This window comes from Oncorhynchus mykiss, chromosome 7 (assembly GCF_057628025.1).
Source record: "Oncorhynchus mykiss isolate SJ-2025 chromosome 7, ASM5762802v1, whole genome shotgun sequence".
In the NCBI taxonomy this organism is placed as follows: domain Eukaryota; kingdom Metazoa; phylum Chordata; class Actinopteri; order Salmoniformes; family Salmonidae; genus Oncorhynchus; species Oncorhynchus mykiss.
In genome coordinates this window covers 7,994,147-8,021,175 of record NC_143028.1, presented here as the reverse complement: position 1 = coordinate 8,021,175, position 27,029 = coordinate 7,994,147, and the positions used below count along the sequence as shown (strand labels likewise).

General features: G+C 41.2%; 1 protein-coding gene across 1 annotated transcript in view; it reads left to right on the top strand.

The window, feature by feature from the left end:
* The first annotated feature begins 241 nt into the window (after positions 1–241).
* LOC110527331 (uncharacterized) overlaps positions 242–27,029 on the top strand; it is a 63,314-nt gene continuing 36,526 nt past the window's right edge. The window contains exons 1-14 of the mRNA XM_090242188.1: positions 242–655; positions 12,727–13,011; positions 13,185–13,457; positions 13,606–13,668; positions 16,500–16,526; positions 16,676–16,732; positions 17,063–17,203; positions 18,067–18,099; positions 18,403–18,435; positions 18,540–18,605; positions 19,813–19,839; positions 22,754–23,374; positions 23,572–23,597; positions 23,750–23,801. Coding sequence (XP_090098314.1) covers positions 589–655; positions 12,727–13,011; positions 13,185–13,457; positions 13,606–13,668; positions 16,500–16,526; positions 16,676–16,732; positions 17,063–17,203; positions 18,067–18,099; positions 18,403–18,435; positions 18,540–18,605; positions 19,813–19,839; positions 22,754–23,374; positions 23,572–23,597; positions 23,750–23,801 — 1,771 coding nt within the window. The 5' untranslated portion in view covers positions 242–588. The remainder of the gene's footprint in view (positions 656–12,726; positions 13,012–13,184; positions 13,458–13,605; positions 13,669–16,499; positions 16,527–16,675; positions 16,733–17,062; positions 17,204–18,066; positions 18,100–18,402; positions 18,436–18,539; positions 18,606–19,812; positions 19,840–22,753; positions 23,375–23,571; positions 23,598–23,749; positions 23,802–27,029) is intronic.

The window sequence follows — 27,029 nt, the reverse complement described above, 5'->3', positions numbered from 1 at the left end:
GAGGAAAATATTTAATATTGTCAATGTTTTAGTGTGCATGCCATATAGGCCTGTGAATGAATGGCTATAGGCTGGTGAGTTAAAATCTCTCTTACACTCAGTGGACAGGAAAGCAATTAAATTAACTATAGTTATTAATTTACATTTGAATATGACAGTATTGCCAAGTTTTGTTACATTATAGCAGAGATTCTATCAATTCTAAACTAGATATATGGAATTCTGTGCGTTGCAGCCAATTATACACACTGGGAGGCGCCAAAGACCAAGACTTGAAGAAGGAATATTCCAGAACTGGTTAGAAAAAAATGCTTATTAAAGTTATTATAACATATAAACAATAATGCAATGTGTTTGTTATAAAATATTATTTAGTTGCCGCCGTCATTTACAAGTCAAATGGACCTTTATTTTATTTTCCACCAAGAGGTCATGAATAAGGAGGAACTAAACCACAGTTTACTTTCACTATCACAGCCTTAGGAAATAAAATATCAGAAGTAGGGTAGACTATGAACCACACAATGTTTTGGCATATATAATTTGAATTTACTTTTATTATCTGAACAAACAAACGAATGAGCAAATATGCCCAAACTAACGTTCATCGGATTATACTTTTGGATTTGTCTGGCGCAAAAGTTGGTTTCCGGAGGTAAGTTGATTGGCAAGGCCGAACGTAGTTTTTGCCCTACTTAATATTTGTAATGTTATTTGTGTGCTATAGTGTGCTTCCTGTATAGCCTACAATATTATCACATAATGTTTGACTATCATGAACAATAGGTATATGATATGTTACAATGTGCCTTATTAACACAATGTGCGTTGCAACTTAAAGAATACAGGAAGCCGCCCAAGTGTTATTCACATCATTGAAAAACATAGCAATCTGAAACAAGAAGCTTTATATCGACATTATGGATAATAGCCTAAACCCGCTCTTCTTAGTGATTTTCAACATGGAAAGTCAGAATGGTTTTAAACGATGAGAAATAAGGACCGCACCCTTATTATTTTTACACACACACACACTTTGGGAAGTGATTGAATATTAAGTCTTGGGCTTCCTTCCAAACACTTGCACATTTTCAAACCTTTTTACATGAGTTTTTACTTACACTTCTATGTTGATTTATCCATATTGACATTGAGGTTTTAAGTTTCGGCTGACTTTTTTTAGTGGATGTACAATCATTGCGAATTTAATTATGGGGCGTTTCAGGCCCCGACGTGAACATAATTGTACACTCACAAACTCAATCAAAAACAAGGGCTGAGGGGCTTACATTGCAAACGTCCCTTGTTTGGCTAATCATTTGGACCGATGTCCAAGATGGTGACAGGGATTCCCCCAAGGACATACGGCGAGGGTAAGTGGACGAGAGTGTGTCTTTTCTGAGTTTGAAACGCAGCCCTGGCCTAACCAAGGCGTAAACCTACAGAAGGGCCTGTGTGATCATGGCAGGGCCGGTGATATGGACAAACGTCCTCACGACAAAGTGAAGAATCTTGTAGTGTGTGACCTCCGTCTGTGCCACATCGTTTAGTGTGAGCACCACTACACTGGCAACACCAAAAAATGACAGGAAACACAGTTGTTTAATGTGAGAGGTTCGGTGTTGTTAGGATTTTGAAAGTTGTGTAGTGTCCACACAGCTTTAGTTGAATTTTAACTTTGAGATTTGTATAATTAACCATTTGCCAACGATTTTGAGAAACGAAAACGTTATTATTGAAATGAAACTGCTCCACGAAAATGCGCATATAAAAATAATCAGAACCTTCATGCAGATCGGTAGAAAAGGTAAGATACATTGTAAGCTTCCTCAAACTTCAATCTCACGAGCTGCCTATGGTCTTTACTATAACACCCATAAAAAAATGTGTGAACGCGCAAGCCGTGCTCACTGATGGATATCAAAGGCCCATTCAACTGATTAGTTCTGCACACACGCTCCCTCAACGTTATCAGGAGAGAGAAACCACACTTACTCATTGCTCACATGGAGCACTTCAAACAAAAGACAATACAAAATTCACACAATGTAACAATGAATGTGTAATAATTGGCGGGAGACTGCGGAGCACATTCTGGAGAGCTGAGTGCATGCATTCTGGAGAAAGACACCCATCACTTCCCCACACACCCCTCACTGTAACGGTCGCCGTTGCATGAAGAAGAATCGTACCAAAGCGCAGTGTGGTAAGTGTTCATGACTTTTATTGAAACTGAACACTAGAACAAAATAACAAAGAGCAAAACGAAACCGAAACAGTCCTGTCAGGTGCAGAAAGCACTAAACAGAAAGTAACTACCAGCAAAACATAGGTGGGAAAATGCTACCTAAGTATGGTTCCCAATCAGAGACAGCTGTCTATCGTTGTCTCTGATTGGGAACCATACTTAGGTAGCTTTTTCCCACATGGTTTTTGTGGGTAGTTGTTTTCTGTTTAGTGTTCTGCACCCTACAGGTTAGTTTCGGTTTCGGTTATTCACTTTGTTATTTTTGTTTAGTGTTCAGTTTAAATAAAAAGTAATGAACACTTACCACACTGTGCTTTGGTCTGATTCCTCTTCATCCGATGATGACACCCGTTACAGAACTACCCACCACAACGGATCAAGCAGTGTGGTATTGAGGAGCAGAGGGTTCAGGACTCATGGACATGGGAGGAGATCCTGGACGGAAAGGGACCCTGGAGACAGGCTGGGGAATATCGCCACCCGAAAGAGGAACTGGAGGCAGCTAAAGCTGAGAGGCGGTGGTATGAGGCAAGTCAGCGCTGCAGGCACGAGAGGCAGGGGGGGCACACGGGGAGATTGGCGGAGTCAGGCTATTGACCTGAGCCAACTCCCCGTGCTTACCGGAAGCAGCATGGTACTGGTCAGGCACCGTGTTATGCGGTAAAGCGCACAGTGTCTCCAGTGCACGCTCATAGCCCGGTGCGCTTATATGCCAGCTCTCCACAAGTGCCATGCGAGAGTGGGCATCCAGCCAGGGCAGATTGTGGCAGCTCAGCGCGCTTGGTCTCCGGTACGCCGTTTCAGCCCATGGTATCCTGCGCTGGCTCTGCGCACTGTGTCTCCGGTGCGCTGGGACTGTTCAGTTCGTCCTATGCCTGCGCTCTGCCCGTGCCGGGCTAAAGTGGGCATTCAGCCAAGTGGAGAGGTGCAAGTGGTAAGTACCAGCTCTCCAGTGCTCCCCAACAGCCCGGTTCGACCTGTGCCTGCACTCTGGAGGGGCCGGGCTAAAGTGGGCATACAGCCTGGAGGAGTGGTGCCAAGGCTGCGCACCAGAGCTCCGCAACGAGGGTGCCCAGTCCGGGGACCGCAACGATGATGCCCAGTCCGGGGCCTGCTGCGAGGGTCCCCGCACTAGAGCCGCCACCTCGTGGGCCAAGCCAGAGGTGGAGCGGGGTCTACGTCCCGCACCAGAGCCGCCACCGCGGAGAAATGCCCACCCAGACCCTCCCCTATAGGTTCAGGTTTTGCGGCTGGAGTCCGCACCTTTGGGGGGGGGACGAACTATCACGCCCTGACCTTAGAGCTTTTTATGTCTCTATTTTGGTTTGGTCAGGGTGTGATTTGGGTGGGCATTCTATGTTATTTTTTCTACGTGTTTGTATTTCTTTGTTTTCGCCGGGTATGGTTCTCAATCAGGGACAGCTGTCTATCATTGTTTCTGATTGGGAACCATACTTAAGTAGCTTTTTCCCACATGGTTTTTGTGGGTAGTTGTTTTCTGTTTAGTGTTTTGCACCTGATAGCACTGTTTTGGTTTTGGTTATTCACTTTGTTATTTTTGTTTAGTGTTCTGCACCCTACAGGTTAGTTTCGGTTTCGGTTATTCACTTTGTTATTTTTGTTTAGTGTTCTGCACCCTACAGGTTAGTTTCGGTTTCGGTTATTCACTTTGTTATTTTTGTTTAGTGTTCAGTTTAAATAAAAAGTCATGAACACTTACCACGCTGCACATTGGTCCGATTCCTTTTCATCCGACGACGACACCCGTTTCACTCACCTTATTATTTTCTCAATATTTTAAATGATTCTCAAGACACATTATCTTCACACATTTTAGATGCTTTCCACTGACCGCCACACCTCAATAATCAGCTAGACATATTGCCACACGCTGAGCAAATTGCTGGCTTCCCAAATAGGCATAGGCATGTGCATTTTGATTTGAAACAATCCACAGCTCTGTGGCTAAGTCAAGCTCTCTGGTAAAATATTTCGCATTATTTTATTTAGACAGGAGTAATTATATAATTTTGGCAAAACATCCATTTACTTAATTTTTTTATTTCACCTTTATTTAACCAGGTAGACAAGTTGAGAACAAGTTATAATTTACAACTATCTTGGCGACCTGGCCAAGATAAAGCAAAGCAGTTCAACACATAAAACAACACAGAGTTACACATGGAGTAAAACAAACATACAGTCAATAATACAGTAGAAAAATAAGTCTATATACAATGTGAGCAAATGAGGTGAGAAGGGAGGTAAAGGCAATAAATAGGCCATGGTGGTGAAGTAAATACAAATAGCATTAACACTGGAATGGTAGATTTGACAGTAGTACTTTAGGGGAAGGCTGCATCCGAACAGCGAGCTGTGTGCCCGCCAATTTTCCTTTCTAATTCGCAAGTGGCTGAAACCAGAGATTGGTATATAATGACGAGGTGTGAGTAGTTGCCCCAAAGGCGGGAATGCAGGCGACAAGTTTATGTCCCATGGAAACGTGTTGGGTTTATTCAGGACAGATTTTGGCGAGAGTGAGCCCTCTCGCTTAGCCTCTTCCTCTTTGCTCTTTTATTTAAGTTAACTGCCACCTGGTTCTCCACTCGTATAGGCAGCCTACTCTTATCTCAATGAGTCCACACACACTAGACACACTGGAACTCTCAGGCCCAACTAGAAGAGGTAGGCTACTGAAGTTGAAGCAGTGAATTCTGAGTGTCTGAATAATGCAAAAACGATGTGATTTTAATACAATAGGTAGGCTAACACATACAAAGCAGAAAAAGGACAGTTTCCAAATAATCTATGGGACAACCTAAATACAGTGTTTTCATCCCAAAGTCGTCTATCTGACCACCCGCTCCCACCTGCAGACAGAGCCGCAATGATCTCTGTCGGAACCCGCAGAGGACCCGCGTGAAAGCAGCCCTCTGGTACAGTCAGTACACAACACTATGCTCATCATGTCTTAGCAGGATCAGATGGTGACAGGGGTCCCAGCAGGTCAGACAGCCGGGGAAGACCAGACTACAGTGAATTTAGCAGTATATTAACAATATCAGTGAATGATACAAACTTCCATATTGAATTGATGGGTACACCTACAGTAGCTACAGGACAGCAGTTTAAGCTTAAAGCTACATTCTGGGATCTGGGAATAATGACAATTTCAATTAATGAACCATTGATTCTATTCTTGGATGTTATCATGTATAAATGTACACCAAGGTAATTCTTTGTCATGCCTCATCTTAGGAGATTCAGATGGTGACAGGGGTCTCAGCAGGATCAGGCAGTCAGGGAAGACCAGTCTGTGATGGATCTCAGGGGAATTTTTTACAGATACAACACTCTCTGTGCAGCAAACCCTGGACAAGCCAGATGCTATTTTAAGGCAGTCTGACAAACCTCCGAAGTTGATTTACAAACTGTATCAAGGGTTAATAGAAGCTTTTCCCGATGACACAAAACATGTAAAACAATGAGTCAGGTTCATATCATCTCAGACATAAATTACTGCAGTTTAAGACCATCTATAGAACGTTCTGTTTGCCAGGGTAACTGAATAACATGCACTCGGAAATGTCATTCCTCAATTGGAGGTGTAAAACACAAAAGGGGACATATTTGCATATATTATGGTCTTGTGAAGGCTGGCTGTATTCTGACAAAGAGTATCTTCTTTTATCTCAGCAGTCCTACAGATTCTCCCTTCTCCCTGTTTCTGTTTACTTTAAATGTTGATATTGGAGACTTATCTGAAGAAACTGCATTTAGAGAGGATAAGAAATGTATTGCCATTAATTGGAAAGTTGGTTATGTATCACTAGCTTTGATCTATTACCAGATTAAGGGTATACTGGGCAACTTTCATAAGGCCTAGATGCCTGGAATTCAGTATGACTAAAGGAGTCTGTGTTGAAAACATGCCCACGCCAGGGGAGATACCTATCCCTAGCTGCTGGGAGTCTGCAGTCCTGTGGGTGGTCACTCTGGCCTTAGCCTAACACACCCACAACTAATAATATATGTTTCACGAAGATCCTAAAGCTGAGTCAGGTGTGTTGGGTGGGGCGCTGCAGGGTGGTGGACCCCTAGGGACAGGACGGGGGGACCCAGCTATATTGTGTGCAAGGTAAAAGAGATCTGCAGTACTTTTAGTCCTATGATATTAATTATATGGAGGATTGGCTATTTCTTTGTGTTAATGTATTTTTATTTATCTGTTATTTTACCAGGTAAGTTGACTGAGAACACGTTCTCATTTGTAGCAACGACCTGGGGAATAGTTACAGGGGAGAGGAGGGGGATGAATGAGCCAATTGTAAACTGGGGATTATTAGGTGACCGTGATGGTTTGATGGCCAGATTGGGATTTTAGCCAGGACACCGGGGTTAACACCCCGACTCTTACGATAAGTGCCATGGGATCTTTAATGACCTCAGAGAGCCAGGACACCCGTTTAACGTCCCATCTGAAAGACGGCACCCTACACAGGGCAGTGTCCCCAATCACTGGCCTGGGGCATTGGGATATTTTTTTAGACCAGAGGAAAGAGTGCCTCCTACTGGCCCTCCAACACCACTTCCAGCAGCATCTGGTCTCCCATCCAGGGACTGACCAGGACCAACCCTGCATAGCTTCAGAAGCAAGCCAGCAGTGGTATGCAGGGTGGTATGCTGCTGGATATTTGAGGTGTACACTGAATTCGGAAAGTATTCAGACCTCTTGACTTTTTACACATTTGGTTACATTACATCCTTATTCTAAAATGGATTAAATAACAAAAAATCCTCATCAATCTACACACAATACCCCATAATGACAAAGCAAAAACAGGTTTTTAGAAATGTTTGTAAAGAAATTATATACTTATTTATATAAGTATTCAGACCCTTCGCTATGAGACTCTAAATTAAGCTCAGGTGCATCCTGTTTCCATTCATCATCCTTGAGATGTTTCTACAACTTGTTTGGAGTCCACCTGTGGTAATTTCAATTGATTGGACATGATTTGGAAAGGCACACACCTGTCTATATACGGTCCCACAGTTGACAGTGAATGTCAGAGCAAAAACTAAGCCACGGGGTTGAAGGAATTGTCTGTATAACTCTGAGGCAAGATTGTGTCGAGGCACAGATATGGGACAGGGTACCAAAACATTTCTGCAGCATTGAAGGTCCCCAAGAACACAGTGGCCTTCATCATTCTTAAATCTTCCTAGAGCTGTCTGCCTGGCAATCGGGGGAGAAGGGCCTTGGTCAGGGAGGTGAACAAGAACCTGATGGTCACTCTGACAGAGTTCCTCTGTGGAGATGGGAGAACCTTCCAGAATGACAACCATCTCTGCAGCACTCCACCAATCAGGCCTTTATGGTAGAGTGGCCAGACGGAAGCCACTCTTCAGTAAAAGGCACATGACAGCCCACTTGGAGTTTCCCAAAAGGCACCTAAAGGACTCTCCGATCATGAAAAACAAGATTCTCTGGTCTGATGAAACCAAGATTGAACTCTTTGACCTGAATGCCAAGCGTCACGTCTGGAGGAAACCTGACACCATCTCTACGGTGAAGCATTGTGGTGGTAGCATCATGCTGTGGGGATGTTTTTCAGCGGCAGGGACAGGGAGACTCATCAGGATCGAGGGAAAGATGAAGGGAGCAAAGTAAAGAGAGATCCTTGATGAAAACCTGCTCCAGAGTGCTCAGGACCTCAGACTGGGGTGAAGGTTCACCTTCCAACAGGACAACGACCTTAAGCACACAGCCAAGACAATGTAGGAGTCTCTGAATGTCCTTGAGTGGCCCAGCCAGAACCTGGACTTGAACCTGATTGAACATCTCAAGACCTGAAAATAGCTGTGCAGCGATGCTCCCATACCACCTGACAGAGCTTGAGAGGATATGCATAGGGGAATGGGAGAAACTCCCCAAATACAGGTGTGCCAAGCTTGTAGCGCCATACCCAAGAAGACTCGAGGCTGTAATCGCTGCCAAAGGTGCTTCAACAAAGTACTTAGTAAAGGGTCTGAATACTTATGTAAATGTTATATTTCAGTTTTTTACTTTTAATAAATTCGCAAAATATTCTAAAAACCTGTTTTTACTTTGTCATTATGGGGTTATTGTGTGTGGATTGATGAAAAAAATGTAATCCCTTTTAGAATAAGGCTGTAACACAACAAAATGGGGAAAAAGTCAAGGGGTCTGAATACTTTCCGAATGCTCCGTTATGTGAAGAATACGTAGGATAGAATAGTTTATGTACAGCAATAGTTGAATAGGATGGCCTTAACTAGAATACAGTATATAGATATGAAGTGGGTTAAACAGTATGTAAACATTAATAAAGTGACCAATGTTCCATCCATGTCTATGTTGTACCTTGGCTGCAAAGGGAACGAGAGGGCCGAACTTGACCAGGCCATGAAACTGTACAGGAAAGCACATTAAGCTATTGATGGATGGATGGATGGATAGACCGTATGTGTTATTTTGTGTGTGTTTTTTTGTTTCCAAAATGTTCCTTTGTGAACAAAGAAAATGAAAGGTAGGAACTGGGAAGGAACTTGTGTTTGGAGAGAGTTGAGTTATTTACTAGACTGGGGTGGGGGTCGGACTGGTGGCGGTCGGGCTGGTGGGGGTCAAGAGTTGTTCATTTGTTAGGCTATTGGTTAAAGGTGCAACACAATATTTATTATTGAATTACTTTTGATCAAGTTTAGTCTCACTTAAACATATTTAATATTGATTTCTTACGTAGCTTGATGATTGTGGGCATTTGTGCTTACTTTTTGTTCTAAATAGAGACGGCATAGTGGATTGTGTAAAAATGCAGGAAATTGGCTGTAGATGCCCCAACAAATGTTGAGACCCCCAGACGCCCTACTAAGTTATTTCCCACCCACTTCTAAAAACAAAGTGGTGCCCCTGGAAATAAGTTATGATGAACTTCCCAGGGTGGGGAAAGTGCACGCAATCTTAATGCTCCTTTCCAATGAATATCCAGGGTCTTATTCTGGTGACATGATTATTGATACTTGACTGCTGTAATAATGTCATCATTTAGACTAGCCTACCAGCACAGCCTATCAGCACAGCTTACCAGCAATATTTCTGAGTGTGGTTGCCTAGAACCCACGTGCCAAGACCAGAGTAGGCATTTTGTTATTTAACTCAACAGTTTTTGTTACAAAACTATCAATAGAGTTGAAAATACGCTGGAAACATGTTGAACTTTAGATTTTTATTCCCGTACATGAAAATATAAGCGAAAAAGTACATTTAGTGTGATTTTGATTAGATTTGATTAGGATCCCAATTAGCCGACGCCAATGGTGACATTACAGACAAAATACTTTACAATTTACATACATTTAAAAACATTAACATGTAGTGTGTGTGCATCTATCAGTTATACATACAGTGGGGCAAAAAAGTATTTAGTCAGCCACCAATTGTGCAAGTTATCCCACTTAAAAAGATGAGAAAGGCCTGCAATTTTCATCATAGGTACACTTCAACTATGCCAGACAAAATGAGACAAAAAAAATCCAGAAAATCATTTTGTCCTCCACTCGTTACCTGTATTAATGGCATCTGTTTGAACTTGTTATCAGTATAAAAGACACCTGTCCACAACCTCAAACAGTCACACTCCAAACTCCACTATGTCCAAGACCAAAGAGCTGTCAAAGGACACCAGAAACAAAATTGTAGACCTGCACCAGGCTCGGAAGACTGAATCTGCAACAGGTAAGCAGCTTGGTTTGAAGAAATCAACTGTGGGAGAAATTATTAGGAAATGGAAGACATACAAGACCACTGATAATCTCCCTCGATCTGGGGCTCCACGCAAGATCTCACGCCGTGGGGTCAAAATGATCACAAGATCGGTGAGCAAAAATCCCAGAACCACACGGGGGGACCTAGTGAATGACCTGCAGAGAGCTGGGACCAAAGTAACAAAGCCTACCATCAGTAACACACTACGCCGCCAGGGACTCAAATCCTGCAGTGCCAGACGTGTCCCAGTACATGTCCAGGCCCGTCTGAAGTGTGCTAGAGAGCATTTGGATGATCCAGAAGAAGATTGGGAGAATGTCATATGGTAAGATGAAACCAAAATACAACTTTTTGGTAAAAATTCAACTCGTCGTGTTTGGAGAACAAAGAATGCTGAGTTGCATCCAAAGAACACCATACCTACTGTGAAGCATGGGGGTGGAAACATCATGCTTTGGGGCTGTTTTTCTGCAAAGGGACCAGGATGACTGATTCGTGTAAAGGAAAGAATGAATGGGGCCATGTATCGTGAAATTTTAATTGAAAACCTCCTTCCATCAGCAAGGGCATTGAAGATGAAACGTGGCTGGGTCTTTCAGCATGACAATGATCCCAAACACACTGCCCGGGCAACGAAGGAGTGGCTTCGTAAGAAGCATTTCAAGGTCCTGGAGTTGCCTACCCAGTCTCCAGATCTCAACCCCATAGAAAATCTTTGGAGGGAGTTGAAAGCCGGTGTTGCCCAGCAACAGCCCCAAAACATCAATGCTCTAGAGGAGATCTGCATGGAGGAATGGGCCAAAATACCAGCAACAGTTTGTGAAAACCTTGTGAAGACTTACAGAAAACGTTTGACCTCTGTCATTGCCAACAAAGGGTATATAACAAAGTATTGAGAAACTTTTGTTATTGACCAAATACTTATTTTCCACCATAATTTGCAAATAAATAAATTAAAAATCCTACAATGTGATTTTCTGGATTTTTTTCCTCATTTTGTCTGTCATAGTTGAAGTGTACCTATGATGAAAATTACAGGCCTCTCTCATCTTTTTAAGTGGGAGAACTTGCACAATTGGTGGCTGACTAAATACTTTTTTGCCCCACTGTATGTATAACTGATAGATGCACACACACTACATGTTAATGTTTTTAAATGTATGTAAATTGTAAAGTATTTTTTTTTTGTCAGTACATACACAACAAGTAGGTCACATGGGGGAGAGGCGCTGTGCCGTGAGGTGTAGCTTTATTTGTTGTTTTTAAACCAGGTTTGCTGTTCACTTGCCCTATATAAGATGGAAGGGAGTTCCATACACTCATGTGCAGTACGTCATCACACACAGCCTTTTATTCTCAAAAAGTCAGTTTGATGGGAGCATCTCTGTGGTGGGAGAATTTTCCTATTGTTTTATGCAGATTTAGAGTAATAGCATGAAACTCTGTCGCAGATTGGATGGAAACCTTGCTAGTGATATAATAGGGGACAGGGTGTAGACAAAGACTTTAATCTGTGGTGTAGTCTAGATACATTTCTGCTCCAGTGGTGGTGAGGGGGGACATACTAGTCAAAGTGGTCAGACTACTGTCGTATCTTTGGCTATGTCGGATTAAGTGATATGACATGCTATTCTATAAAATAATTTCTCCGTAATTAATATTACCTGATTGAGCTAATCATGTAAATGTAATTAACTAGAGAGTCAGGCACCACAAAATAATATTTATAGAGCTGTTATCTTCCGAATAAACTCTTAAAGACCTAGTAATATTTTACATCCATAGCAGTCAATATTAATCGTCATCTTAATTCAGTCTCATCTGAAAGTTGTCAATTCTTGGTTATCTGCATGAACCCTGGCTAACAATTTGAATCAGCAATACAAAAATTGGGTTTAATCATTTATTTACTAAATACCTAACTAATCACACAGAATTACACATACACAAAATTAAATCATAACTTGATTATAAATGACGTCATAAAGGAAAACGTCCCTAGCGGGCGGAACAGATATGACAGCTTGTTACACAAAAGAAAAGGGGCTTGTTTGAAAAAGTTCTATAGCCCATGTCCCTTCACAGGGGCGGGCCACTGATTGAGCAGAGCCCTATCTTATGAAAACCCAAATCTCACATTTTAGAAGCTAAAATCACAATTCATCCCATCACGAATAATTTCATATTCAAACATTTAAATTGAGCAACAATTCCATGTGAATCCGATAACTCTGATGTGTAGACTTTCCATTGTAGAGTTTGTCATCTGATCATTGATGAGAATATCTCAGATGACAACCGAACAGACATCATATTCATTAAGTACCACCGCATATGTTCAATTGGTCAGATTACCAGAATATAGTTAATTTCCCCCCACCTTCTGATGTTCCCAGAATCTCTATGTTAACCAAGGGTTTTGCAAATGTAACATCAGTAGTGTAGAGAGAGAAAAAAGGGGGAAAGAGGTATTTATGACTGTCATAAACCTACCCCCAGGCCAAAGTCATGACACTACATAGACCAGTTATACCCAGCAAGACGAATTCTAGACATAAACAGTAAAGGTTGATAATAATGACAGTTCAATGCCAATTGGGTTAGGACTACATATTTATACCCTAACCCTAATGTGTTCCCCTGGATACATTGATACTCTGATACATGTATGAAATGTCTGCTTTTCCAGATCTTTATCATGAAGTGGGAGGGAAGCTCGTGTTGACGCCGGACAAGTCCACAGTGACTGACCCCATCACAAGCATCCTATGGAAGCATGGGAAGAACAAGGTGGCAGAATGGGACAAGGATTTTGGTGGTCTGGACATCTATGCTGCCTTCAAAGAGCGTACAACCCTGGACAATACTACTGGAGAGCTGAAAATCAGTGGATTGATGAAAACAGACAGTGGAGTTTATTCTGTGGAGTTCAACAGCAAACTGCTTGACAAGACATATACACTATCTGTTATCAGTAAGTGTTTCTATGTGTGTGCGCATACATGTGTGTGTGTACGTACATGTGTGTATGTATGTGTGTGTGTGTGTGTGTGTGTATGTGTGTGCATGGTTGTGTAGAAACAGCAGGTTATTGTAGTGCCTCAAGTATTTTCCCAAATGATTCCTGTTTCTTTCCTCTATTTACAGAGGCAGTCCCCAAACCCAAAATCACTTCTTCCTGTAACGCCAACCAAACCTCCTGCACTCTGACCTGTGAAGGTGACACCACTGATGCTGAACCCGTCACCTACAGATGGAAAGTGGCAGAGGGGGCGTGGGAAGTCGGAGTAAAACAGTTTAATGTCTTTAAGAGCGACACTGGCCAATCAAACAACGGTTACAAGTACATCTGCAAGCTGAATAATGCTGTTAGTGGGGAAGGGAAAGTCAGTGAGCCAGTTGGAGAGGTGTTTGGTCCAGGTGAGTGGACACTCATAAGTGTGTTACAGTCTTATGTATTGATATGTCAGTAACACTGCTAGTGTTGTAGGACATTTTGAATGCTGCACTATGTAGAATTCCTGATCAACTCCTGTCAAAGTATCAATAAAACATGTTTTCATTTCAGAGCCTTCCAATACCAGTACTATTGTTGTTGTTGTCATATTAGTGCTTGCTGCCGTCGTAACAGGTAAGAACAGCACATCTACAGTAACAGTAACAGAGCACTGCACATGTACATCTGAAGCACAGATTGACATAACAGCACCAACAACAGTGAGCTATACCCCCTGAAGGGGATACCTGTTCTACCTGTTATAGCTGTATTTACAGTAGTGTTCAGGCTACTGCTACAGTCAAGACAAGGGGTTAGATGCACCACCTGCCGTAGGGCACAGTCTTCATAATGTGTCACAGGGAGGCACCAGTTTGGACCGGCACAATATGGATTAGTCCAGTCTGAATTAATCAGCAAAAAGGATGGTAAATACTTTGTGTCAACCTAAAAATATGTTTAGTTTACTATGGCTATTCGATGTGAAATCGCTGGCTAGGATATTTTAACCTTTGTCATAGGCTACATCCATCCTATTTGTTTTTTATTGAATGGCTCAACTTTTACAGAAAACTCATGTCTGCTACGTAGGCTGAACACATAGCCACAGGCATTCCATTTGGATTAGCAGGGTAGCTCAAGAACAATCATTTAAGAAAGTAGACTAAAATCATTCCAATCCCGATTTAAAATGCAACGTCTGTTTAGAGTATTGGATGGCATGGCTTAGAGAGCAGCAGCATGTTACCTTTTCTTTCACTTTTAGAAAGCGGAGAACACAGAGTACCAGTTTGTTTTGCCGGTCAGCAATTTAGGCCGGTCGCCGATTGCTTTGAATCTTATGTCAGGATTTGAACTCGCCCTTGTAATCCTTGTTGTAATCTGATAGCCAGGGAATTGGTGGAGTCCTCCTTTTTGGTGACCATTGGAAACCAAAAGCTATTTTATTGCTATTAAAATATAGGTTGTGATAGCTGTAGCTTAATTGGCCCAGGAGGCTAGTGCCATTTTGGTTTCATGTATTGTTATAAAAATAAACACAACTGAACAACTTCCCCAAAATACATGTCCTGACACTCATTGACACGCGCAATCATTTTGGATGAAATCATTGAATGACTTGTACAGTGCATTCAGGAAGTATTAAGACCCCTTGACCTTTTCCACATTTTGTTGCGTTACAGCCTTATTCTAAAATGTATTAAATCGATTTTTTTGCCTCATCAATCCACATACAATACCCCATAATGACAAAGCAAAAACAGTTTTTTTGTATTTTTGCTAATTTATAAAATTTTTAAAACAGAAATATTAAATTTATATAAGTATTCAGACCCATTACTCAGTACTTTGTTGAAGCATCTTTGGCAGTGTTTACAGTCTTGAGTCTTCTTGGATATGACGCTACAAGCTTGACACACCTGTATTTGGGGAGTTTCTCCCATTTTTCTCTGAAGATCCTAAAGCTCTGACAGCTTGGATGGGGAGTGTCGCTGCACAGCTATTTTCAGGTCTCTCCAGAGGTGAACCTTCGCCCTAGTCTGAGGTCCTGAACGCTCTGGAAAAGGTTTTCATCAAGGGTCACACTGTACTTTACTTTTCATCTTTCCCCCGATCCTGACTAGTCTCCCTTCTGCTGAAAAACATACCCACAGCATGATGCTGCCATAACCATGCTTCACCTTAGGGATGGTGCCAGGTTTCCTCCAGACGCAACGCTTGGCATTCAGGCCAAATAGTTCAATCTTGGTTTCAACAGACCAGAGAATCTTTTTTTCTCATGGTCTGAGAGTCTCCAAGCGGGCTTCATGTGCCTTTTACTGAGGAGTGGCTTCTGTCTGTCCACTCTACCATTAAGGCCTGATTGATGGAGAGCTGATGAGATGGTTGTCCTTCTGGAAGGTTCTCCCTTCTCCACAGAGGTACTCTGTGAGTGACCATTGGGTTCTTGGTCACCTCCCTGAACAAGGCCCTTCTCCCCCGATTGCTCAGATTGGCCGGGCGGCCAGACCTAGGAAGAGTCTTGGTGGTTCCAAACTTCTTCCATTTAAGAATGATGGAGGCCACTGTGTTCTTGGGGACCGTCAATGCTGCAGAAATGTTTGGTACCCTCTGCAGATCTGTGCCTCGACACAATCCTGTCTCTGAGCTCTGGGCAATTCCTTCAACCTCATGGCTTGGTCTTTGCTCTGACGTGCACTGTCAACTGTGGGAACTTATATAGACAGGTGTGTGCCTTTCCAAATCATGTCCAATCAATTGAATTTACCACAGGTGGACACCAATCAAGTTGTAGAAACATCTCAAGGATGATCAATGGAAACAGGATGCACATGGGCTCAATTTCGAGTCTCATAGAAAAGAGTCTGAATAATTATGTAAATAAGGTATTTCTGTTTTTTATTTTATTATATATTTGCAAACATTTCTAAAAACCTGTTTTCGCTGTTTTACTACGGGGTATTGTGTGTATTCTAAAATTGATCAAATATTTTTTTTAAAGGTGTAATGTAAGAAAATATGGAACAAGGGAAAGGGTCTGAATACTTTCTGAGTGCATAGTATGTGTACGTTTATTTTGCAACAGCAGTGGGGTGTTCAGCATGTTAGCTCCCTTCAAAAAAGCATGTGTATATTTTGTGCGTCCTTGTTGATTGTAGGACTTAGTTGTATGCCTTTTATTTCAACGCACGTGTAGGATTTATCGAGCATAGTTTGCATTTGTCGTCAGCTGTTTTATGCACTGGTTACTTTCACATTGATCTTGTCATTTGAAGTCGGCCTTGTTCAGGTACTGTATGCATGTTGTTTATTGGTGCTTTCAGAAATGATGTATTTTTATTGCAGCTTAAGCATGTAAATGTGGGTGAAGTCATACTCAACAGCTGACAAAATGGTTAATGCAGACTTGTACTTTAAGAGGTATTTCTCACTCTGATTAAAACATAGATTTTTTTACTCCTCAGGACTTTTGGTGTGGAAGAAAAAGACAAGTAAGATAATTCTCTGTCTCTTCCTGTCTCAATTCTTCATACTCACTGCTTCACAAAAATGGTAGAACATTTGGATTCCAGTGAAAACAAAGAACCATTTGAATGAAAATGTTAATAATGTCTTACATTTTTGTATTTTTTCCTCTCAGGATATCCCCATAACACCTGGATTGACTTTTTGAGAAAGTTTTTTTGTGCAAGGTTTGGTAAGTGTTACCTTAACTGGTCCATATTCAACCTGCTAACGGGGTCCCCAAAGTACAGACACAGCATTATTCATGTATACAGTATATTCACAACCTTCCATGCACTGTGATAGAGAGTGTGAATTCACAGATGTAATTCAACAACCCAGAATTTTTCCAAGTTTTCTCATCATAACCTTATGGAAACTTTAAAGGGCAAATACCTCCTACATTCAAGGAACCTTTTCTACTCTATTTGCTGTAAACAATGTCGATGGATGGTGAAACTTTACAGGGGATGCAGGTAACAATCAGAATTATTTTCCCCGGATACTGTTTATCACACTATAGGGGATGATCAGGTCACCAACCGTGGAGCCTCTGGGATTCTATCTGGGGTTGCCATGGATACAGTTTATAGCACTGTAGGGGAGAAGTCTTCTAGTGATTACTCCAGGAATCAGAATAATAACAATCATCCCACTAACACAGGTAGTAACACTAACACACCTTTTACTTAGTACTTCTATGGGGATATTTTGACCATGCTGATATCTAGAGATGTTGTCAGTAATGTGTTTCTCATATTATTTGTGGTGGAATTTATTTGAAGAACATGTTTTAGTGACGTCTACATACAGTATGAGAAGGTGATTACTGAGTTTAAAGTGAGCAATGTGTGGACTAACATATATAAAATGTGTATGATGCAGTTGGAATCTGCAAGGAAAATGTGCTTTAAATGATGTACTTGTGATGAGTATTTGAAATAACCTTCTGGGTTTTGGTTTATCTTTACATCTATGCATTTTTGCACTGTCAAAATGTCACCCATAGAGGTAACACTGTGGATAAAGATTGTCACTGTCGCCCCTTGCTAGGTTGTACTGTTGAAAAGCCAATTACTTCACAATCTTCATTCAGGACATTTTCAGTTCTGAGAACTGTTTCCATGTTGTTTTGTTTTATATGATAGTTGCTGGTTCAGAGATGTGGTTTGTTTCAGAATGTCTCAAGTCCATTGCAGGTTTTGTGTCTTTAAGAGCTCATGGTTAAACCATTAATCTACTGCAGGGGTAGACAACCCTGGTCCTGGAGGGCCGTGGGAACTTCATGTTTTTGATTTAACCAACCTGGAAGACCAAGTGCGTTGAATTTAGGCAATCACTGAAGTGATCAATTAGCTCAGTTGGTCTGGTGTGGCGCCTAGTTGGAACGAAATCCTGCTGCACACTCCAGGAACAGGGTTACCTACCCCTGATCTATGTTACAAATCCAATAGTTGCATCATCATCATTCAATATTGTCACAACAAAGATGTTTGAGAATGCTAAACTGATCTATTCTCTCTTCAGTTAGATCCAGTGATGGAAACAACCAAACCACAGGCAAGTCCTCCAGCTAATTTAAGACGTCATGAAGCAGAAGTAGCATTAGAAGTTAGATGCTCATCTGCATATCTCAGAATATCACAAGAACATAGCAATCAATCTATTTTATTTGAATTCTGTAAATTACTTTAAGTAGGCAGTTGCTGTGTAAATCAATGACACTTGATGGTAAGACACAGTGGCAGTCACCATGAATTCTGTCACTTATCATCCTTTTCATTGTCATCCAGAAGTGAACACAACAAATACTAATATGGTTTGTGTATGAGAATGCGAAGCTCAACTTTTCTCTCTTCTCAGTTAAACTCAGTGATGGAGTCCAGACAGAACAAGGCAAGTAGACTTAAGACTGTATAAAGCAGAAGTAACTTCTTAAGTAGCATTTGAGGTCGTAGGAGAGAGGCTGTAGTTAATGTTTTCCTTCTGTGATTCTGCAGAGACGGTTAGGCTACTGTCCATCAAAACAGGGGATGATGACACAGACAAATTGCAGGGGAATGGAGGTGTGTATGAGACTTAAGCGGATGGTTTAACCTGTAACAGATCTGGAATCAGTGCTTTGGCAGTTACAGTACACCCAATGCATATCTGTTCCGGATGATTCACATAACTGACTGATTCTTAAAAGCTAAATACATTATACTGTGCATTACAAATATAAAGGGTTCATCTAGAACAGGGGTGGGGCTGCATTCCGAATACGTAAAAGGCACACCCCCAGCCCTCAAATTAAGTGGACACTTCTGATGACGTTTGACGAGTTGACACTTGAAGGGCAAGGGAGGAATGTATGAATGAATGAATGAATGTTAAATGGACCGCCCTTGCCAGGACATTTGTCTCTCATTTGTCCCACGGTTGTGTTTTCAGTCGTCATGGAACCACCGGTAGCTGTTGTGTGGGTGCTTTATATGCTCTACAGTCATTTATGATAGCATTTCCTATCTTGACTAGAAGACAACGCATCCGCAGACATCGAATACTTGCCATCCAACGATATTGGGTAAATCCAAACGTATTATGTGTGATGTCAGGGAAAGTTGAAAGCTAACCAAACAAAAACATCATTACTTTTATGAGATGTTTGTGCCGTCAGGTGAATTATTAACTTATTTACATTATTTTTTACTTATGTATGTTGACTTCTCCATATTGATGTTGGTTTTACGTTTAGGTTGACTTCTCTTAGCAGATGTACAATCATCACGAATTGTATTATGAGGCGTTTCAGGCCCGGGAGTGAACAGAATTATACACTCGCACACTATCACAAACGAGGTCTGAGGGGTTATGTTGCCAACTTCCTTGCTTGGCTAATTGTTTGGACCGACGGCAAAGATGGCTGCGGGGATTCCCCCAAGGGCGTAAGGCGGAGGATGGTGTGTCTTTTACGTGTTTGGAACGCAGCCTGGAAATCGTCAGACATTCGGCCCTCCGTTGAATGAGTTCGACACATGACCTAGAGGGTTACTAGAAATTATCTGATTAGAAAGTTTGTCCTTCTGTTCGCTTTTGCAGATAAACCTAGTAGATCCAACAGTCCTAACGATGAGTCAAAGTTTGATTGTAAGAAGACACAGTGGCATTCACCCAGAATTCTGTCACTTATCATCCTTTTCATTGTCATCCAGAAGTGAACATAACAAATGCTAATGTGGTCTGTGTATGAGAATGTTAAGCTTAACTTCTCTTTCTTCTCCTCATCTAAAGGCAGTGATGGAGTCCAGCCAGGACCAGGCATGTAATCAAGTTCATTTTAGGCTGTATAAAGCAGAAAAAACGTCTTTAAAGATGAACTATGCAGAAATCACTCCGCCATTTCCTGATTTCTAAAATTCTAGTAGTTAAACTAAAATTAGGCCATGTGAAGAACAAGCAGTCATTGTGTAGATAATCATTGTACCAAAAATGAAATATATTTTGCAAACCAGAAATGTAATATATTTTCCATAACCAAAAATATTGGATATTCAGCTGTTTTGAAGCTGGTGTAAAAAAGAAGAAGAAAAGAACAGGAAGCATAGAAGAGATCTATCTACTGCTTCTTAGATTAGCTTTCAATGAGAATGAAAGATCTAGAACTCACATTTCTATGAATTTGTTTGGGTCTCCCAAAAAGTTACATATTGTAGCTTTAAGCAGTGTTTTATGCAGTAGGAGAGAGGCTGTAGTTGATTTCCTTCTGTGTGTGAGAGGTTACAGTGGCCATCACCAGAAATCTGTTTACATTTAATTAGGAACTTTTACTCGTGTGTGTGTGTGTGTGTGTGTGTGTGTGTGTGTGTGTGTGTGTGTGTGTGTGTGTGTGTGTGTGTGTGTGTGTGTGTGTGTGTGTGTGTGTGTGTGTGTGTGTGTGTGTGTGTGTGTGTGTGTGTGTGTGTGTGTGTGTGAGAATGCACAGCTGTAATCCCGACACCCAGAATATTTCCAAGTTTTATCATCATAACCTTATGCAAACTTAAAAGGGCAAATACCTCCTAAATTCAAGGAACCTCTTCTACTGTTTGTTGTAAACAATCTTGATGGATGGTGTAGCTTTACACGGTACACAGGCAACAATCAAAATGATGTTGCCCCAAATATCGTTTATTGCGCTGTAGGGGATGATCAGGTCACCAAACGTGGAGCTTCAGGGATTCTATCTGGGGTTGCCATGGATACAGTTTATAGCACTGTAGGGGAGAAGTCTTCTAGTGATTACTCCAGGAATCAGAATAATAACAATCATCCCACTAACACAGGTAGTAACCCTAACACACCTTTTACATGGTACTTCTATGGGGACATTTTGACCATGCAGATATGTAGAGATGTTGCCAGAAATGAGTTTCTCATATTATTTGTGGTGGAATTTATTTGAAGAACATGTTTTAGTGACGTCTACATACAGCATGAGAAGGTGATTACTAATGTGAGTTTAAAGTGAGCAATGTGTGGACTAACATATATAAAATGTGTATGATGCAGTTGGAATCTGCAAGGAAAATGTGCTTTAAATGAAGTGCCTTGATGAGTATTTGAAATAATTTGTTTGGTTTTGGTTTATCTTTACATCTATGCATTTTTGCACTGTCAAAATGTCACCCATAGAGGTAACACTGTGGATAAAGATTGTCACTGTTACCCCTTGCTAGTTTGTATGTTCCAAAAGCCAATTATTTAATGCGCCTCAGTGTGAGTCTTATTCTTTACTTGATCTGTCAATCAGAACATTTTGAGTTATCAGAACTTCCATGTTTTGTTTGAACATCTGAAATCATCAGCAAATTTTAGACTGTATTAGATGTGTATCTGAATAACTCAGAATATCATAGGAACTTAATTCTCTGTGTGGCTAGGTATTTCTTCTGAGAGCTCCACTACCTGTAAGCTCCACTACCTGTAAGCTCCACTACCCACTACAGACAGGCTAGGAGTCATACAGCACTTAACTGGGGGAGATGATTTATAGACAAACTTTGTTATTCCGTCCTCAGGGACGGCTGGCAACAATGCCAACAGTGTTAAGCCGATTACAGAACCTGAAGAAGGTTCAAATCAAATCAAATCAAATTTTATTTGTCACATACACATGGTTAGCAGATGTTAATGCGAGTGTAGCGAAATGCTTGTGCTTCTAGTTCCGACAATGCAGTAATAACAAGTAATCTAACTAACAATTCCAAAACTACTGTCTTGTACACAGTGTAAGGGGAAAAGACACTAGCTAGGTTTCCATCCAATTGGCGACAGATTTTCATGAGAATATTCTAAAATTTGCATAAAAAACCAGAAATATGTTTCCATTAAACTGACTTGTTGCGGATAAAAGCCTGTGCGTGATGACCTGGTGCACATAAAAATAACATTTGCAGTTAATTTCCCATCTACTGAATAAAAAATACAACTTAAGTGGGTTTCCCATCCCATTTTCAACTCTACTGATGGTTTTTCACCCAAAAATGTGCCCTCTAGCCAACAGCTCTCAGATACAGTGTGGGCATAGCGTACATGATGAGATTATTATGGACAAAAGTCAGATTCTTTTTTTATTTGTCAAACAGCAGCCAACTATCTATCATCATGTCACCAGAATATGACCCTGAATATTTATTTGAAAGGAGCATCAAACTCATCACCTTGGACTTTCACCACCCTGTGAAGTTCATCATTTATTTAGTCTGTAACCTAATAAACTGCGTACTTTCCAGAGTCGTAGTGGCAGGACCACACGTCATTGCGTGACTCCAAGTTTACTTTAATATGATCATTATTAAATCAATATTTGTGCATAAAAACGTTTCCACTGTTATTTCTCACATAATTAATTTGACAGACACAAAGATCCCACCTTGTCTTGTGTGTTTTGTCGACATTTGGAAAGTTTACTGACATTAGTTGTTTCCAACAGGCTGGTCATTCAATTTGTTTTTTATTGGGCATGTACTTACATAAAAAGGTTGGATAGACACCTGGTTACAGATGGAGGTGAAAGTGGCGTTACACTGGAATTCTACCATCAAATATGTTGAGGATTGTTAGAACAAGTCGGGTTTGAAAAACATTGTGGTGGGAGGGCTAGTCCTGTCTAAACAAACACTGTCTGGGAAACACTGGTGGTTCAGTAGAGAGGCTGTAGAACATGGTTTACCCTCTCTGTTTGTTTCCTCAGTGGCCGAGTCTAAAACAGATGGCAGCGCTGCACCAGTGGGCGAGGATGAGTCTAAAACGAATGGCTGCACTGCACCAGTGGACGAGGATGAGTCTAAAACGGATGGCTGCACTGCACCAGTGGGCGAGGATGAGTCTAAACCGGATGGCTGCGCAGCACCAGTGGGCGAGGATAAGTCTAAAACGGATGGCAGCGCTGCACCAGTGGGCGAGGATGAGTCTAAAACGGATGGCAGCGCTGCACCAGTGGGCGAGGATGAGTCTAAAACGGATGGCTGCGCTGCACCAGTGGGCGAGGATGAGTCTAAAACGGGTGGCTGCGCTGCACCAGTGGGCGAGGATGAGTCTAAAACGGATGGCTGCGCTGCACCAGTGGGCGAGGATGAGTCTAAAACGGATGGCTGCGCTGCACCAGTGGGCGAGGATGAGTCTAAAACGGGTGGCTGCGCTGCACCAGTGGGCGAGGATGAGTCTAAAACGGATGGCTGCGCTGCACCAGTGGGCGAGGATGAGTCTAAAACGGATGACTGCGCTGCACCAGTGGGCGAGGATGAGTCTAAAATGGATGGCAGCACTGCACCAGGGGCTGACCTAAACGCAGCTGAAGGAGAGGCAAAAGGAGGTGTGTATGAGAAAGGGATAGTAAACCTCAAGTCCCTCTAAATGCATCAGGATAAAATAGATGGGGAAAGACTGGCATCTTAAACTGTCATAACAGAGCAGGAATTAGTGCCATTGTAATTACAGCATTCTTTAATCACATTAATTCTGAATGGTTTCATTTCTCAAGTTCAGTTCTCCTATTGTGTTTTCTTGCAGGGAAAGATGATTCGTATTGTAGGACGGTAAGTTGGAGTGTGATAACAATGTAGACTGTTTTCACTTCATTTCCCTTTATTATGCAATACTTCTTGCCACACTCTGGTCAACTCACTATAAGTAGACTATTAGTCTGTTACCAACTCTTGTTCCTACTAACTGACGTCTCTCTAGACAGGGAACTGTGGACCAGAGGTACGCAGAGGATCATGAAGACAAGAGAACCCATCGTCTCACCTGAGTTACCAGCACTGGACGACAAGGCATTCTAACGTTCAGAGAACATTTCCATAGCAATAGACTGGCTTGTGTTCGGTGAAACTGAGGTCCATTTATAACAGTCACTTGTCCTTTCTAAACAAGTGTGCTTTATAAAAACAAGGAGTGGGAAATGTGTAGCAATAGTTTGACCCCTAGAAGACCTTTTTGAAATTGAAAGTATAGAAATGCACAAGCCCAACAAAGCAAAGCACCTTTAAGGCATCATATTAAAGCTTTGATTAGAAATGAAGCAGCAACAAATCATAAACCAACTCAACATTGGATGCAATAAGGCTTTCTTGTCTCAGATATAACCAGCAATCAAATGAATAGTCAATACTGTCAGTAGTCCAAAGGTCAAAGTCAAAAAGAGATTCAGTTCAACCAAAAATGTCCTTTAAATCCAGGATTCCCAAGATTCAGTTCAGTTCTTTCCCAAAAAAGGTAAATCCACAAAAAATATAAATTATATTCCAATAGTAAGAGCAGGAGAGTCGATCAACAATTCACATTCAATCAGATACACTCATCATTCCGTGGTGTTGAATGGAAGTCCTTAAATCCAGTCATTTCCCTTTTTATGGCAAATAATCCAGTGGAACAGGTTTAAACTACACCATTACGGAGCTATTTTACTTGCAAAGTTTTCAAAAAAGCATTTCCTCTTTGTTCCTCACACCATAGCCTTTAAAAAAAAAGTTAGCTCTTCCCTTTCCTACACACACACATGACCACATACTTAAATTGACAGGTATCATTTCTGGCCAATGAACAGATTATCCACTTTGTGGTAAGGAATACATGCATGACCATTAATTCTGTTTTGTATCACATTTAATGTGGCAACGTTACAAGCGTTAGTTTATTTTAATCTTGTTTAGTAATGTCCAAAGCTGCCCTCTTCTACTCTGCATATTTCTGATCTTCTACCTGTCCTCTCCTCTATTTAAGAACACAATTATTGCTAGCAAGTGTTATGCCCATGTCAAGATATTAGGTAAACAAGCAGAGGAATTCCCATGCCCTAGGCCTACTGTATTTTAACTGAATTTGCTTGTTTGTATACTTATATTTACATGATCATTTTCCATTGTTGTACATTAATCCTAGTGTATGTGGTTTGTGTGTTGTTTGTGTGTTGTATGTAAGAAGGTTGGATAAAAGCCTTTGTATATTTTGCAAAAAACACCAAATATATTTAAATATGGAAATAACAAGGGGTGCTGCTGAGAATCTTTGTCATAGTATTTTTCGCCGCTCATATAGAAGTATTTTGTTTATATTATTAACACACACACACACACACACACACACACACATATATATATATATATATATATATATATATATATATATATATCAAAAGTTTGGAAACCTATTCATTCAAGGGGTTTTTCTTTATTTTTATAATTTTCTACATTGTAGAATCCTAGTGAAGACATTAATGAGGCTGGTAACTCTAATGAACTTCTCCTGTGCAGCAGAGGTAACTCTGGGTCTTCCTTTCCTGTGGTAGTCCTCATGAGAGCCCGTTTCATCATAGCTCTTGATGGTTTTTGCAACTGCACTTGAAGAAACTTTCAAAGTTCTTGAAATTTTCCAGAGGCAAAATAACCAGGGATGTTGTCTTGATAAGTGTGTGAATTAGACCATTTTCTTGTCCTGCTAAGCCTTCAAAATGTTACACATACTTTTGGGTGTCAGGGAAAATGTATGGAGTAAAAATTACATTATTTTCTTTAGGAATGAAGTGAAGAAGTTGTCCAAAATATAAATAGTAAAGTACAGATACCCCCCCAAAAAACAACTTAAGTAAAAATATGTTAAAGTACCACTTAAGTACTTCACACCATTGCAGCTTTGCACATTCTTAGCATTCTCTCAACCAGCTTCATGATGTAGTCACCTGGAATGCATTTCAATTAATAGGTGTGCCTTGTTAAAAGTTAATATGTGGACTTTCTTGCCTTCTTAATGTCTTTGACCCAATCAGTTGTGTTGGGACACGGTAGGGGTGGTATACAGAAGATGTCCTATTTGGTAAAAGACCAAGTCCATATTATGGCAAGAACAGCTCAAATAATCAAAGACAAATGACAGCCCATCATTACTTTAAGACATGAAGGTCAGTCAATACAGAAAAATTCAAGAACTTTGAAATTTTCTTCCAGTGCAGCCGCTAAAACCAGCAAGCTCTATGATAAAACTGGCTCTCATGAGGACCGCCACAGGAAAGGAAGACCCAGAGTTCTCTCTGCTGCAGAGGATAAGTTCATTAAAGTTACCAGCCTCAGAAATCATCAATTAACTGCACCTCAGATTGTTCAAGTAACACACATCTCAACATCAGCTGTTCAGAGGAGACTACGTGAATCAGTCCTTCATGGTCGAATTGCTGCAAAGAAACCACTGCTAAAGGACACCAATAGGAAGAAGACTTGCTTGGGCCAAGAAAGACGATCAATGGACATTAGACTGGTGGAAATGTATTTTTATCTGATGTTTCCAAATTTGAGATTTTTGGTTGCAACTGCCGTGTCTTTGTGAGAGGCAGAGTAGGTGAACGGATATCTCTGCTTGTGTGGTTCCCACCGTGAAGCATGGAGGAAGAGGTGTGATGGTGTGAGGGCGCTTTTGCTGGTGACATTGTAAGTGATTTATTTTGAATTCAAGGCACACTTAACCAGCATGGCTACCACAACATTCTGCAGCGACACGCCATCCCATCTGGTTTGCGCTTAGTGGGACTATCATTTGTTTTTCAACAGGACAATGACCCAATACACCTCCAGGCTGTGTAAGGGGTCTTTGACCAAGAAGGAGAGTGATGGAGTGCTGCATCAGATGACCTGGCCTCCACAATCACTCGACCTCAACCCAATTGAGGGTTGAAAAAGCAAGTAATCAGCATATGTGGGAACTCCTTCAAGGCTGTTGGAAAAGCTTTCCTATGTGACTACCTCATGAAGCTGTTTGTGAGATTGCAAAGCTGTCATTAAGGCAAAGGATGGCTACTTTGAGGAATCTAAAATAAAACCAAAAAATTACAGTAAAGTTTAACCTTCACTTTTACGTCATGTCTGCTAGGTAGGCAGGCGTAAGACCGCCACAGTGAGTCAACATACTACAAACAGTCGGTAGCTACAAACAAACTAGCAAAATGACTTCTAAGAAAAGGCTCACACTTCATAGCGTCA